Source organism: Drosophila novamexicana, unplaced genomic scaffold (genome assembly GCF_003285875.2).
Source record: "Drosophila novamexicana strain 15010-1031.04,08,12 unplaced genomic scaffold, DnovRS2.1 tig00001395-arrow-arrow-pilon, whole genome shotgun sequence".
Taxonomy (NCBI): domain Eukaryota; kingdom Metazoa; phylum Arthropoda; class Insecta; order Diptera; family Drosophilidae; genus Drosophila; species Drosophila novamexicana.
This window is the reverse complement of record NW_020824854.1, coordinates 582,705-598,105: the sequence shown is the minus strand read 5'-3', so window position 1 is coordinate 598,105 and position 15,401 is coordinate 582,705. Positions and strand designations below refer to the sequence as shown.

General features: G+C 41.3%; 3 protein-coding genes and 1 non-coding gene across 4 annotated transcripts; 2 read left to right on the top strand and 2 right to left on the bottom strand.

Moving 5' to 3' along the window:
• The first annotated feature begins 4,983 nt into the window (after positions 1–4,983).
• Positions 4,984–6,915, top strand: LOC115767423. The gene has a single exon (XM_030711699.1). The coding sequence runs from the start codon at positions 4,984–4,986 to the stop codon at positions 6,913–6,915; it is 1,932 nt and encodes a 643-aa protein (XP_030567559.1).
• Positions 6,916–7,357: 442 nt separating this feature from the next.
• On the bottom strand, positions 7,358–9,163 carry LOC115767422. The gene has a single exon (XM_030711697.1). It carries the CDS (start codon positions 9,161–9,163, stop codon positions 7,358–7,360), a length of 1,806 nt encoding a protein of 601 aa, XP_030567557.1.
• Positions 9,164–9,486: 323 nt separating this feature from the next.
• LOC115767421 lies at positions 9,487–10,746 on the bottom strand. The gene is made up of 2 exons (XM_030711696.1): positions 10,003–10,746; positions 9,487–9,951 (listed from the first exon to the last, which is right to left on the bottom strand). The coding sequence occupies exons 1-2, from the start codon at positions 10,744–10,746 to the stop codon at positions 9,487–9,489; spliced, it is 1,209 nt and encodes a 402-aa protein (XP_030567556.1).
• A 3,607-nt stretch (positions 10,747–14,353) lies between these two features.
• Positions 14,354–14,425, top strand: Trnah-gug. The gene has a single exon. It is a non-coding gene; the product is annotated as a tRNA-His (tRNA).
• The last annotated feature ends 976 nt before the right edge of the window (positions 14,426–15,401 follow it).

The following is a 15,401-nucleotide window of genomic DNA, read 5'->3' as shown; positions in this document are numbered from 1 at the left end:
GCCCATTAAAGAATGCATCAAAAAAGCGGAAATTGCCTTTTTTCCAAAGCCTTTCCAAGCTGCAAGTTTGTCGGTTTCATATTGAAAATTAGCTGCGCTCAGATATTAATGTGCAAATTGCATTTGCCAGTGATGCGCATCCACCAGGTGGAGAAAAAGCAAGCAAGAAAAATTTGCTTCAAAAATAATATTGAAAAACAAAAGAAATTTTACAAAAAATTATGTTGCACATGCGAAGCTAAAAAGTCTTAAAGCTATTAGATTGCTGGTAAAAAGTAAGTTTCAATGGTAAAATAATTATTTTTCATTAATATTACAGGTGTGCTAAGAGGGCACACACACACACATACATACACGCCCATTAGTTACACCTGTTGTCCAGTCGCACAGCCCGCAAAACTGACAAAGCCAAAATAAACTTGGTCAGGGGAAAAATGGAAAAAACACCCTTGTGCGAGAAAATTAGAAAATACATTTTTCAGCATTAAAAATTGTTCGACGTGCGGAGATTGCGGTAATTTCGCTTAACAGTTAGTTGCTGCCACACACACACACACACACACACACACACATGCCGCGGTTGGCAATGTTTCGACACATGCTGCGGTGCCAGTCAAACACACCTGTTTGCCAGTTGGGTGGTCGGGCGGTGGTCTCTGGGGGCGGTAAGCGTGTGGGCGGCGCTAAATGTCGAGAGTGCAGCCCAGCTATCGGATGGAGGGCATGAGCACATAAGGACACAGCACGGAGGCCAGCAGCTGGCACTTGACATGAGCAACGGGCAACGAAACAACTCGAGGGCCTTCGTTCAACTACTTTTGCACACTCGCAACATTTTGCTTCCGTTACGAAATGGCAAAAACACACACAACATACACACAGCACACACATGCAGAAACACATTTACACATGATACATTTAGACTTGGAGCTGGCAAAAAAAAGTGTAACTAAAACAATTTGAAATAAGATACTTCATGCAAACAAAAAACACAAAAATAAAGCACATAGAATACAGAAGAAAAAAATGTATATAGAGCTGGCAAATTTATAACTCAATTTTGAGTCCGTTAGACTGGGTGGATATTATACTAGAACAGTTAGTTTATAGCTGTGAGATTTATAAAATGTGTTCAGAGCTGGATATACGTTAAAGAAACTTATTTCTAAAAGCAAAGTTTGGAGAAAGACTCAAAATTACATTTATTTTATTTCACATAGATTTTTTTAAAGATTTTTTAAATATAATATCCGATAAATATTTTATTTATATCTTAATATATATAACAAAAAAATATAGTGATAGAATATATATATAATAACTAGCGACTTAACTCCGCCGACATATCTCCACCCTTTACATTTTTCCTGCGGAATTAGGTTCCTTTTTTTCTGGCGAAATTATGATATTTAAAAATGACATAACTCCGCCGGCGAGATCATGGCTAGATCATGGCGAGATTATGGCGAGATCATGGCGAGATCATGGCGAGGTCATGGCGAGATTATGTCGTTTTAAAGCGACATAACTCCAACGAGACCTAAAAACAATATATATCTCCACGCGGAGATATGACGTTTGAAACAACATAATTCCGCGCGGAAATAAGTCGTGCGAAATTATTTCGTTCCCCGTAAATAAATTTAGTTTCTATTAACTATTTTTATCTAATACGTACGTATGTATGTCTGTGTGTATATTTGTGTGTATATATGTACGTCTGTAAGTTTTGAATGTTTGTATATATATGTGAATATCTGTATGTGTATATGTATGCATGTACAATGTGGGTGTGTGTGTATATATGTATGTAAGTATGTATGTATGTGTGTGTGTGTGTGTGTGTATGTGTGTGTGTATGTATGTATGTATATATGTATACATGTATGTATGTATGTATGTATGTATGTACAAGTGCATGTATGTATGTATGTATGTACACGTGCATGCATGTGAGTATGTTTGTATGTGCGTAAGCATTTACATGTGTGGATATCTATACATATACACATATGTCTTTTTATTGATTTAAGTGTGTAAGTATGTTTGTATGTATGTAATATACATTCGTGTATGTGCGCAAGTTTGTACTAATTAATGAATATTATTGTATGTTGTTATAACTATATGATATATGTAAGAATTGATGTATGTTTGCATATATATATATGCATGCGTGTTTGTAAATTTATATATATAAATATATATATATATATATATATACGCAAATAAATGTATGCGTACATTTGTATGTTTACTTGCAAGACCAAGCTGCACTCAAATTAAGAAAAAGAAACGTTTGCATAATTAATGCCCTTCTACGCAATTCTCATGAATTCAAGTAAGTCTCATAGATTTCACTTCAAGTAGTGGAGGCGGCTTCAATTCTGAAGGACGCGGCGGCTTCAACTATCTAGGAGACGGCGGCTTTAATATTGGAGGAGACGGCAAATCGAACAGATGTTAAGGCAAGTGCCCTACTACGCACCTCTCACGTATTCATATAAAAGTTCGTCTCGCGCATACTGATAGATGACGGTACAATACTCGTACGTATGAATTTACAGGTGAGTACGATATTACATGTATATATTTGTCTCTATATAGAAAATTATTCGTCCTCACTGAGTTATTGATGATCAAAACATTTTGAAAAATTAATTTCTGTAGGTTGAAATACAGGTTTAAGATTTGGAGGTTGAAGATTTGGTTTAAAAATCATTTCTCAAGCTCTTCATAAAAAATTATTTGAGACGTAATACACACATTTCGCAAAATCCGAGATTCCTCGGTGGAAAATTCGATTATTAGATTTTTTGAGGGACAGCTTCAAGTTCTGCCCAATCAGCCTTAAAATCAAAGCCCTACACAAGAAATTAATTTATACTTTTTGCAAAGAAGGATGTTAGTAAGCAAATTAGCTTTTGTATATTATTTAAAGCATGTGATTAAATATTTGAAATATAGAATGGTAGCCAAAAACATGTTCGTAATATGAGTATTTAAGTGCAACAAAACAAATTAATAAATTAATCAAAGGCATTTTCTATATTTTAGAACCATGCCTAACATTTCTCGCTCGACAAAAGCATTTTAATTCAAGCAACAAACTTGTTTTACTGTATGTTAACAAGGCTATAAACTCAAAAATTTTATTTGTCATTCCATGACTTTTCAAGCATTAGACACGCCGTACACTGTGCTCCACAGCAGCATTTAAGAGAGAAAGATAATATATATAAAAGGCGAATGCGGCTCAACAAGCTGGCTTAATGTGTTTTAGCGCTTGCGGCGCACACATTAAAAACCACAAACAAAAGAAAAAAAAAGAAAAATAAAATGCTGAAGTGCTGTCTTATGCCTAAGCAGATGCCTTTTTCCTGAAACACATGTCCTGCCCCCCACTCGCCCCACACCAAGTTTAGCTTCAGGTGTTGGCCAGCTGCTTTAGTTCGCACGATACTTGAGCCCAACTTTATATGTGTGTGTGGATGTGTGCTTGTGTGAAAATGTGTCAACAATTGCGAATTGAATTGACTTACAGTAATGCGCATTACAATTACGTAAGCATCAAATCGCCATATTTGACAAATCATCGAGCAAACAAAAGCCGAGCCACAAAAGCAAAGACTGTCAATATGGCATTAGGGCCAATCTCAAGCGAAAAACCTTTAGCCAGCATCAATCATAAATATTTTAAGCTGCCAGCCGGCAACAATATGGATGACTTTGTATCTATCTGCTGTGTGTGCGTGTGTGTGTGTGTGTGTGTGTGAGAGTGTATTGTGTGTGTGCGCTCTGTGTGGCTAATTGCATTTGCTGGCCGAAAAACCAAGACGTAACTCGATAAGCTATGCCATGCTTATGGCCATGTCTGCTGGCATTTGGCTCAATTATGAAATTTCACAGCAATTAAAACCTAATGAAGAATGCAACGCACGACCTTTCAACGGATAGTCGATGTCGACAGCAAGGCCAGCAAACGTTTAGAAACTTAAGACCCGCAACCTTAACTCATTTAAGCAGCGCGCTGAAAAGTAGGCAACGCAAAATGTACGCCGCAAATGCCTGTGCGTGCTGTGCGTTGCACGTTGCGTATGCGTGATTTTTAATTGCTATTGCAACGGCCACAAATCCATACGGTACAATAATGACACTTTAAGCCCGGGCCAGCGCGCTTTAAGTCGCTGAGCCCCAATACGGCGCGCCGCCATCGCATGTCCTGCAACGATTTGTCCAATTATATGGACCTTTCCGCATAAATACGGCTAAATAGCGAATATGACTGATTTGCACTTGAGATAAAAGCAAAAGGGGTTTTCGGTTTTTATGTGTCAATAAACATGTACACTAAACAGCGCGTGGACTTTTCTACACAGGCGCGCTGCAAGCTGGCGCCCAAAACGGGGCCGCATATAAAAATTTAAGTATTGCGAATTTTAAGGCTACACAAAATAGTTTTCATCCTTGTCCGTTCGTTATATACTCTTTGTGGTCAGTTTGCCCACACGCTACTCAATCAACTGTGTAAATATATATTTTCATTATAGTAAAATCAATTTTCAGGGGAACCATAAATTTGCTTATTTGCCGAAACTTAGCCCACTACGCTACGCTACCCAATCGTCTGTTTTAACATTTAGCTTTTTTATTTTGCAATCAATTTCTCGAACTGTTTTAAAAACTCCCATAATATGCGCCCTTTAATTAAACCTCTGCAAGCCTGCTTCGCTCCTGCGTCTTCGGTGCTGTCATCCAATGTAAACAATTTGATTGCCAGCCAATAAAATGCTCGTTGCTGGTTGCGCATATGTCCAAAATGTCAAACTTGGTGGCGTTGGAATGCAATAATCAAAGCCAACACTCGGACCATAGGCCAATGCCCAACCACAAGTGGACCACACGCAAGGCAGCACGGATTGCGCCTTGGCCTGTGGCCGAGCCTTCAGCTTTCAGTTGCGAATCGACAATCGTTCCATGAAAATGGACAAACTGGCAGCTGAGCTCATACTGCGCCCCGCGTCAGCGGAAACGGTGGACCCGACGCCGACGACAGCGGCGGATACCGTGAATGCGACAATTGTAAAACATTTGCAAGCGATTAACAATAAATTTGTAATCAACATTGTGCAACACATCGATGATGTCTACCATTTTCACAATCTCATCTTTTACATATCCGAGAAACTGAATCTGAACAGTGCCGGAGGCACAGATTTCTTCAATCGCTTCTGGCTAAAGTTCCCGCTAGTGCCGCGCATAATTGTGAGAAACAACAATAGCTCGGCCAATTCGAATACGTCGATAAGAAGTCTAATAAGCACGCCGTCTCTGGTCATGATCTTCACAACGCATCACACGGATCCCATTATGGAGGTGGCCTCGCAGGGACTGAAGGGCATGCGCTGGCTGAAAACCATATTTGTGCTCTTTCCGTATCTGAGCAGCAGCGAATATCACGATAGTTTCGATACGTTCACCCAGTTCTCCAACATATTCCGGGATGTGCTGCACTGGGCCTGGGCCAAGCAGTTCATCAACACATTTCTGCTGACCATCAACAACAATGTGTACCAACTGGATCCGTACCCAAAGCTTAGCATTTTGAACAAAACCCAACAGTGGCGCAGTTGGGACTTTTACAGGCAGTACAACAACAATATGATGGGCTATCCGCTAAGCACGCCCATTTTTTATGATATGCCTCGTGTTTTCCGGGGCGCCGATCAGAAGACTGTCTACGGCACTAGTGCCAAGCTATTTCAGGGCTTTCTGCAGTTTGTGAATGCCACAATGCTGGACACTAGCGCCAATCTGACCATAAAGAGCTTCGATTTGCCCAATCTCTTGGAGCTGGTGGCACAGGGCGTCTACGAGACGCTGATACACTCCTACACGGATCTCGTGGGTAACTATTCGGTGAGCTTCAGCTATCCCATTGGCATCAATGACTGGTGCCTGATGGTGCCCTATCGCAACGACTCGCTGCAGGAGCTCTATGTGCGCGAGGCACTCCAGGACAATATCTGGCTGCTGTTGATCCTGACCATGCTCTACGTGAGCTTTGCCATTTGGTTATGCACGCCGCAGCGGCCGCGTGATCTGAGCGCCGCCCTGATGCAGTGCATCTGCAGCCTGACAAACAGTCCGCCAATATTTATACTGCGATCAGCTGCACGCCGGATGCGCTATTTGTACATGGTGCTCAGCATCATGGGATTGGTCGCCTCCAATATGTATATCAGTAAAATGACCAGCTATTTTACCTCGGCGCCGCCACAGCGACAGCTGAATACTGTGCAGGACATCATTGATGCCAATCTGAGGATATTGGTGCAGGAATTTGAGTACAATGCACTTAGCAGCCGATTGGAACAGTTTCCGGCCCGTTTCCTGAAGCAAGTGAATATCGAGGATGCGAACTTCATTCAGCAGCATCGCGACCTGCTGAACGCCACCTTTGGCTATTTTGTGTCCAGTGATCGTTGGGATACAATTGTCATGCTGCAGAAGCATCTGCGTGTTCCCGTCTTTCGGCTGACGCAGATCTGTACGGGTCCCTTCTATCATGTCTTTCCCATGCATCTGGACTCGCATCTACGCTCGCCGTTTCAGAACTTTATTCTGATCTCCCAGGAATCCGGCCTGGGCCTTCACTGGAAGTGGGAGGCTTTCTGGGAGGCTTTGTATATGGGCGTCATACGGCTGATTATTGTGCACGAGCAGCCGCAGCCGCTCAGCATGAGTTTCTTTTCCAGCATGATGCGCACCTGGTGCATTGGCCTGGTGCTCGCTGGATTCGTTTTTGTGCTCGAGATGAAGTGGCATCAGCTTGTGCTCAAAGAATACTGCCTAAAGCTGTGGAACAGACTGCGCAGGATCTTAAGAAGGCGCAGAAGCGTTAGAAGAAAATAAATCTAGAATTCTATTATTAAATATTAAGTAACATAAATGCAACAATTTTATTAGGATAAGACTCTTGATTTCTCATCTTTTTATATGGTAAATTTTGTATATATCATTTTTAAGCTTATGAGATTCTCATTATATTCAAAAAGCTTGATCGGGCAAAACAGATTATTTATAGTTAGGGTTTGGTCATTGTTTTATTTGTTTTGGGCAGATTTATTTTTGATTTATTTTCAGTTTAAACAATTTTCAATTTATAGTTTACGCCTGAAATAACTTTATTTTTATTTTAACGACTAATTAAAAACGGCTTTATTTTGAGGTCAATATCAAATCAATAACACAATTTGACCCTGTTCGGGCGAGTGTGAAGGCAAATTCATTTTGAGGTTAATTAATATTTGAAATTCGTCCCTGCTTGGGCGCCCAATTTGAGGTTATGGTCAAATTAAAGCCTCACCTGGTCCGTGCTCGGGCGCCAAATGCGTGCCGCAAGCACCTCGAAAGCAAAAACGATAATTGCAATCGCGGACATGGCCAAAAGCAATATGAATGCTATGGCCAGATGCTGTAGACCCGCGGATGTGTAGACCTTGGTCTCCTGCAGGCGCTGCACAAGGCCCGCATGAAGTGCAGACTCGAAGCTGAGCCGGGCGTAGTAGTAGAGCAGTCCCGAGGAATGCACGCGGAACGTATAGTACTCCAGATCGCGCCACAGAGACGAGTCCTTCTGCATGGGATAGGCCAGGTGATAGGAGCCAAAACAAATGTCGCTGAACTTGAACCGGCGCTGCTTCAGATGCCGCTGCTGCTCATCCAAAAACTGCCAGCTATCCTCAGTGACAAAGTAGGCAAAGGAGCTATTAAAGCTAAGCTGGTGCCGGGCAAAGACGCCGCTGTCCACAGGTCGCAGCAGCTGCCTGAACTCCGCCGGCAGCTCCGTGTGCAGCTGCAAGAGAAACTCGAGCTCATAGTCAATGATCATGACGGGCAGCTGGGCGCGCAGTAAATCCTCCATGGTGTTTAGTTGTGCGTGGAATAGATTCACGGTCAGAATGCTGCCCAGCGTGGATGTGTAATTGGCCGACAAAAAGAAGCCATGAAAAAAGACAGCACAAAGTAGCAGAAGACGCAAAAACGTCGGCTGCAACAGCTGCCGCCCAGTGGCTATGTTGATGATATAGCAAAAGGAGTTGAGCAGAGCGGCCGTGGGTCCAGCTGCCGCATGAGCCGCATCCAACCATAGCCAAAGCAGCTCCAGCAAGCTGAGCGTCAGGAAAGCGCCGAGCACAAAAAACCAAACGGTCCAGTCGAAGGGCTGTAGCGGATAGAAGTAGGTGGAGACGCTGTTGTAGAGCGGTACCATCAGGCACCAGCGCACCACCAGCAGTGGATAGCTCTTCTCCAGCTCATCGTCCGGCATGAACAGGGCATACGCATGGGCAGAGAACTGAACCTTCCGCTGACGCACCAGCTGCAGGGTCTGCTTCATGTTGACCGCACGCCCGCCAAGCTCATCCGGCGGCAGTGGCCACTCCCGGAAGCTGCCGTTCAGATGCTGCACAAAGGTGTCGATGATGCGGTATGTGCTGCCCTCGTAGCGATCGCCAACTCTAAACAGATGCGGCGCATCCTCACGCATGGGCGTGGCAAAACGGTATCCGCCCACATCGTGCGCGGCGCTGGTCACCTGTTTGGCCCGTTGCCGCATGAAGCTCATCAGATCTGTGCGATTCTCGAACTGCACAACGGGATACTGATTTGTGCCAAAGAGCTGATTGATGCCATCCGCTGACTCGAAATACAGGAGAGAGTTCTCAAACTGTTTGTCGTTGAGGAAGCGGCATAACTCATACACCGTCTCCATATCTTCCACCTTGGGCATTAGCATAAACACCGAGAGATAATAGTGTTTGCCCAGCAGCACCTTATCCGCCACCTGCAAAATGGGATCCTCGGGGCCGGTGGTGAAGACGACGCTCACCTGATTGCGCCTCACAGCCGAGAGACTCATGCGCATATCTGAGTTATTGAAGATAACTATTTGGGTTAGGCCAAAGGCCTCGTGTAGTATGCGTATGAATTTGTCCACATTCTCCATATGCTCGCCATTCAGCTGAGGACTAACGAACCACACCAAATCCTGAAACTGACCCATTTTGTTAAAGCCCGCTAGCATTGTGCTAATGTACCTCAGATTCCAGGCACAAGCCCCTTGCAAGAGGCACAGCACAAATATGTACGGCGTATACATGTGACAGCTCTTCAAGACGTTCACGGGGCGTATGCGTAATGTCTACGTTTTGTCGGGGATCGTAACCTTTTAAGTGTCTCAGACTCGTTCTCCAGGGATTACATACCAATTATATCAACGATTTCAACTTATTCCGATTTATATCATAAATTACCATAACAATTAGCATAATAATTAACAACAAAGCTACAAATGTAGGCCTTGTTAGAGGGACTCCCTTATGTATATGTATGTTTAGCGATTCCCATTAAGCTAGTCTGCTGGTGACATGAAAGTGCACGACCTATAAATACTCGGTAATTTTACCGATTAAATACTTAGTATTAAATTTCAAACTCTTTATCGTGATAGATTCTGTAGTTTATGCGCATTGTTCTCCAGCGGATCCACAAATGTTCCAGGCAATAAACGACAGCGCTTATGGGCAGGCCACAGATGAGAACAATCCAGGCGGTGATGAAGAACTCCAAGTTCAGCGGCTCCACGGGATAGGTGTCCAGAAAGACCTGAGCAAAACGCGCACGTACCGCATATATAAAGGCCATCTCCTCCCAGTAATCCCACAGGCCCGCCTGCTGCACATGCATAAGGAAGCGATCCAAGCGGTCGGCGAATTGTGCATTCTTTTGTATCGGAAACGCATTGAAGAGCCCACCAAAGCAGACCTGGGACATGTGAAAGTATGGCTGGATCAAGACGCGCTGCTGGCGATCCAAAAACTCCCACGCATCCTGTGTAACCACATAGGCGTACTTGCGCGGCGGTCTGACCAGCAGTTGCTGATAGTCCTGTCAAATGCGTGGCTCGAACTGGGGATCCAGCGATGAAAGATCCACCACGGGTAAAACGCGCAGCTCCTCCAGCAGCGTATCCGGTATAATGATGCGCACCCGAGACTCGATTAAATCCGACCACGTATTAATGGGCCTCACGAAAACCGGCTTCATGTCGAAGGAGGTCATGTGACTGATATGGTAATTGGACAATATAAAGCCCTGCAAGTAGAGCAGCATGTAGAAGATCAGCATACGCACTGGATGCTGACTAAGCTGCACCTGCATATTCATGTTCGGGCTGTACATGAGTATGGCCAGGGCATGCAGCAGATTCCGCGTATAGGAGCGCGTGGCGGTCTCCCGTCGATGGATGTAGCGCAGCAGCAGGGCCACATAGAATATGGACAAGAAGATTGACGTCCAGACATAGCGACCCAGCGGCCAGACCATGTACATCCATTTGGGCAGCTCCGGTGCCAGCGGCACCATCACGCAGAACTTCATCACCTCGATGGGATAACTGTACTGCGTTATATTGGACAAGGGGTCCTCGGACATGGATCGGATGCTTACACCGTGCACGGACATATTGTAATGACCCTCGGCTATCTGCTGCAGCATCAGCGACTTCTTTGGCAAATTCTCCACATGCTCCAGCTGCAGTTGATAGTGATATTTCTGCGCAAAACTTTCAATGGACCTCAGATAGGGTCCACAATAGAGGGCCGTACCCTGTTTGGTATCATTGTAGATGAACGCGAGCGGTATTTCGGAGCTAAACGGCGAGTATATGGTCTCCTCGGGCATTTTGCCAACCAACTGTTTAACCCTTTCGTGCTGCAAGTCATATTTATAGTAGAAGGCCGCAACAAGCTGTTACTGGGCGGGCACCTGGCTCGTGTTCCTAATGCCAAACAACTGCAAATTAGCAGAACTCAATGCCCAGTCACAGTCAGAGACTGCAAAAAACCAAATAAAACAAAATCAACGGATCAATTGTGACCCTGAGAGTTGGCAGACTTGTTGGCGGCTCCATATGAAGACCGCACTGTGGGCAGAGCCTGACCTTTCTTTGTATAAAATTTTAAATACTCTTTTTTAAAAATATACAAAACTTTTATCTAGATTTGGGCGCATATCGGGGTTTCTTTTATGAAGCGAGCACCAAAAAAAACACTCCAACTATATTTTCCTGTCCGATCTCAGGATCTATTATATCTAAGGCCACAAAATTTGGTATGTGACCTCTTCTAATAGTTGTATACGGCATGACAAAATACTGATATAATAATATGTCATTATAATAACGAGACTAATATATAAAAGGAAGGGTCAAATATCATTAAAAATTATACAACAAAAATACGTACGTATATATGCTATGTGCTTGTGGATGTCAGTATGTGTGTGAGTATGCTCATATATGCTTATATGCATACATATTTTATACTTGCGACAGGCACTGAATTCTTAAATATTGCCCTACTATGCGATTCTCATGATTTCATGTACTTGCTGGTTTTTCTGCTTTGATTTCATTAGGCTAACAAGTTGTATTGGCAATGTACTCAAAATATTTTTGCCAATACTCTCGATGAGTGAATTAATATGTCTCTTTGCCAATAAAACATCGTAAGTATATAACTACATATATATATTTATGTATCAACTAATATAGCCTGAAGCAATTCATAAAATATACGCTAGAAATATATATAGAAATGTAATACATATATTTTAAGCTTATCTCAACCACTGTAAAGCAATTATCAAGTTCATTTTTTTCTTGTTGCCCTTTAACCTCTTTTAAATGCATGTGTGAATCACAATCATATACAGTCAAGCCTCCAGTTAGTTTAAGGCAATGTGTGTGTTAGTTTTTTTCATGCTTGATATCAAAAATTAATTTGTAAAAACGGGACTGAACTAACATACTTTATAGTCATACGGTCAATACTTGTAAATAGCCCAACGCTTTGCGTGATTATTGGAGCGCGAATATTCACACACGAATAGCACAAATACACAGAAACACACACAGAGACACATATATAAATATACACACACAGGTGCAACAAAGAATTGCAGGATTTTTTCATATTTCAAAAGCAGGCCACAAAAATTGCAAAAAACGAAATAAATCCGTGCAAAAATTGTACGGCATGTTGTCTCTGTGTGAGCTTGTGTATGTGTGTGTGTTCTATCTATGTGTATGTGTGTTCGTAATTTTTCAGCTTACATGTAAACACTTTACAGTTTTTTATTTTAAGGGTTTCGCAGCACGTAACGCCAAAGTGGTGTTAAAAAAAAAACTAAAAGCCCAGCCCAGTTTGACTCCACCCCCCCCCCCCCCCCTCTCTCCCACCCCTGCGACGCCCAGCAGCGTTGCATTTTGAAATGGCGCTAAATAAAAACAGAAAGTGCCATTGAAATAATATTGTACTTATGGGTAATTACAAAATCATTAAATGCAAAAATTAAACAAAAACTGGATTCAACGAGATATATGCAGTGTATTTAAGTTGTCGGCAATTGAGACTTGTTTATGTGGAAATGTCTGGCATTGCCGTTGCAATTGCCAAGCAGGCTGGAAATTTTCTTTGAGTGGGAATCTTTGTTGAAATGTAAGCCTTAAGAATAATTAAATTAAATTTTATTTATACATATTATATTGTTTGTTTAACATATTTTCTTTCATATTAAAATGTAGGGTATTTAATCTTCGCCTAACGGGGGGGTTGTCCACATTAATACATTAATTATATACATATTGATTACAAACATAAACCAATATGTGGCATAATTCACATTTCAAAGCAGCTGTCATAATTCATATTTTACACGCGACTTATCAGGCTTATGCACGATGCGCATAACTGTACTTTCTTATCACCCCAGGCAACGAAGGCGATAAGGACTAGCCCACGAATTTATTCGATTTGTGTAACAACTACAGGCCAAATTATATGTTTAAGTGGAAACATATATGACTTATTTAATAGCCCCTAGGGCCCCGTCGCATACAAGTCAGCACCTCATTAAAGGCTCAGTTAATTTTGTATACCCATTCCACTAAAACGCTGTGGGGTATATTAGTCCAATGCATGAGTCTGCACACATTTATATGTGTACAGATATTTTAAGGCGATTTAAAATCATGAGCTTATTGGATTTAGACTTAAATTCCAATGTATAACAAAGCTGTCTGTTAAATTTGGGTGTGGGTATATCCTAGTCAACTTAAGTGCTTAGCCTGTTTACTCAAAAAAAAAGGGACAAATCCAATTGTACACAAAACACAAAAAACCAAGCGTATAACGATAAACTGAAAGCCCTTGATTTCATCTTTTTAATGGTGCTTAAATACAAATTTGAATGCTTTTATATTATGCCCCAATGTAAAAATAATTACTTTTAATGTGTGCTAAATTTATTTCAATTAGCAAAGTGCATTTTTTCGTGCCTATTGAGATTAATTAATAAGGGAAATATGTAAATGCATATATATATAATACATTTTTTTAATACTTATACTGTTATACAAGCAGCTAAAAGTGTTTAACTATAATTTTTAAATGGGAATTTCAAGGCCTTATCATCCTTGTTGACAACTTGCAGATATACATATATATGTACATATTTATTACACATCATAACTCATAACAATTATTTTTATAAGCTAACAAATGCTTAAGCTATTTGCAATTTCTTTAAAAAACAAATCTATGCATAGCTTTAGAAGTATATAATAATCTTTTTATTCATAATTCATTGTCAATTTATGCAAAAATTGTATTTTTCCTAAACTTATTCTTAGCCAGGGGGGGCCTCACCGCAGTTGGAAATTCGCCACAGTTGCCCGCCACTCGAAAGCAGTTGGTTCTGCAATTGCACAGAGCGAAAGCCGCAAAATGCTGTTGATAGCAAAATGAATTGAAATGCCAAGTCAAGCAACACGCCCTGCCGCCCCACCATTGCCCGCAGCTCCCGCTACACTCGCTATCTGCTTCTCACCCTTGCGCTTTATCTCTCCTGCTCGAAATTTAAATTCATTCATAAACCAAAATCTTGTTTATTGGTTGTCGATCTGTTGGTCTGTCGGTTGGTTGTTTGGTTGTTTGGGTCTGTCTTTCCCACTTGTTGGGTTGGGTGGGTCTCTCTCAGCTGCCTTTCACCGCTGATTTTATTTTTCGTTTTCGTTTTTATACTCTTGTTGTTATTGTTATTGCTGCAGCTGCTGTTGCTGCTTGTTATTGTTGCCGTTATTGCCGTACTTGCTCCATAAACAAGTTGTTTGCAGCGCAAGAAGTGTAGACAAACTGTAGCAAAAGCTTGACCAAGCATTGATATACATATACATATATATACAGTTGATATACGCTAGTTTTCGCTATCGACTCAAGTGTCTTCAATAGCCGTGATCGTCTAGTGGTTAGGACCCCACGTTGTGGCCGTGGTAACCCAGGTTCGAATCCTGGTCACGGCAATGCTGCAATATGCATTGTCACGGAGAAGGCTTTACTTTTTTATTAATTATATGCCAAAAAAAATAAACATTAAAGTTGACCAACTGAATAGGTTGAAACTATTAATATTTTAAAACTTTTTTCTTAATTTTTCTTTTAAAATTTGTTGTATTTGAATTTTATTTATAAAATTGTTTTATTTATTAAGATAATATTTAAATGATCTAAAAATAAATTTGCTAACAAGAAAATAATATTCCAAAAATAACTGAAAGTAAATACGAATTCTGAAAATTCCTATGTATACCATACCCTTGACATAAGAAATCAGAAAACAATCTAGTTAAATGATTATGTATGGATAAAAGCAAGAGTTAAAAGTGCACGACTAGAGATACCCTGCAAAATAACAAACTAATACAACCTTACGTTTAAACTCAAGGCGATTGTGGTTCTTCTAGCCTGACGTATCAAGCTATGAAAAATGTATTCTTAGATAACTTGAGTGCTTATTGCTCGATCTTTATAAAATTTTCAAGGAATAAAAATGGCATTCAACAGTGTATGTATACCAAATAGCAAGGCTATACGCTTAGTGTAAAAAAAGGTTACCCCAAAACTAAGATTTATTTATTCTCGTTCTGATCTGTATATTGAAAAAAAAGTACACCTACTTTACTAGCTATAGCTTCTTGATAACCTAGAACTTTCAGACTTAATGGCTTTGGATAAGCCTGTTCTCTCTTTTGGCCAATTTGCATGCGTGCAGTCTATAATTAGCTGAGCTTGATTAAGGCAGATAATTGCATAAGTTGGACGATTATGTGGTTATATAGCTGTCAAAGTGGACACACCATTGTGATGCGGCACTTGTCCGCAATTTGACATCTCAAACGGAGATACGTCCAATTAGCTGTACGATTAAATTCAATTAAATCAATTAGGAGCGCTTCACTATAAAGTGTGCCCGGGGCCGGGTCCTGGGGCACAGTAAGC

What these genes read in the sequence shown, in the direction of transcription:
- LOC115767422 (XM_030711697.1), bottom strand. Translation starts at nt 9,163, where the DNA reads ATGTATACGCCGTACATATTTGTGCTGTGCCTCTTGCAAGGGGCTTGT.
- LOC115767421 (XM_030711696.1), bottom strand. Translation starts at nt 10,746, where the DNA reads ATGCCCGAGGAGACCATATACTCGCCGTTTAGCTCCGAAATACCGCTC. An exon ending in AGGAGCTGCGCGTTTTACCC is followed by an intron (nt 9,952 to 10,002) that starts GTGGTGGATCTT and finishes CGCATTTGACAG; the next exon opens with GACTATCAGCAACTGCTGGT.
- LOC115767423 (XM_030711699.1), top strand. Translation starts at nt 4,984, where the DNA reads ATGGACAAACTGGCAGCTGAGCTCATACTGCGCCCCGCGTCAGCGGAA.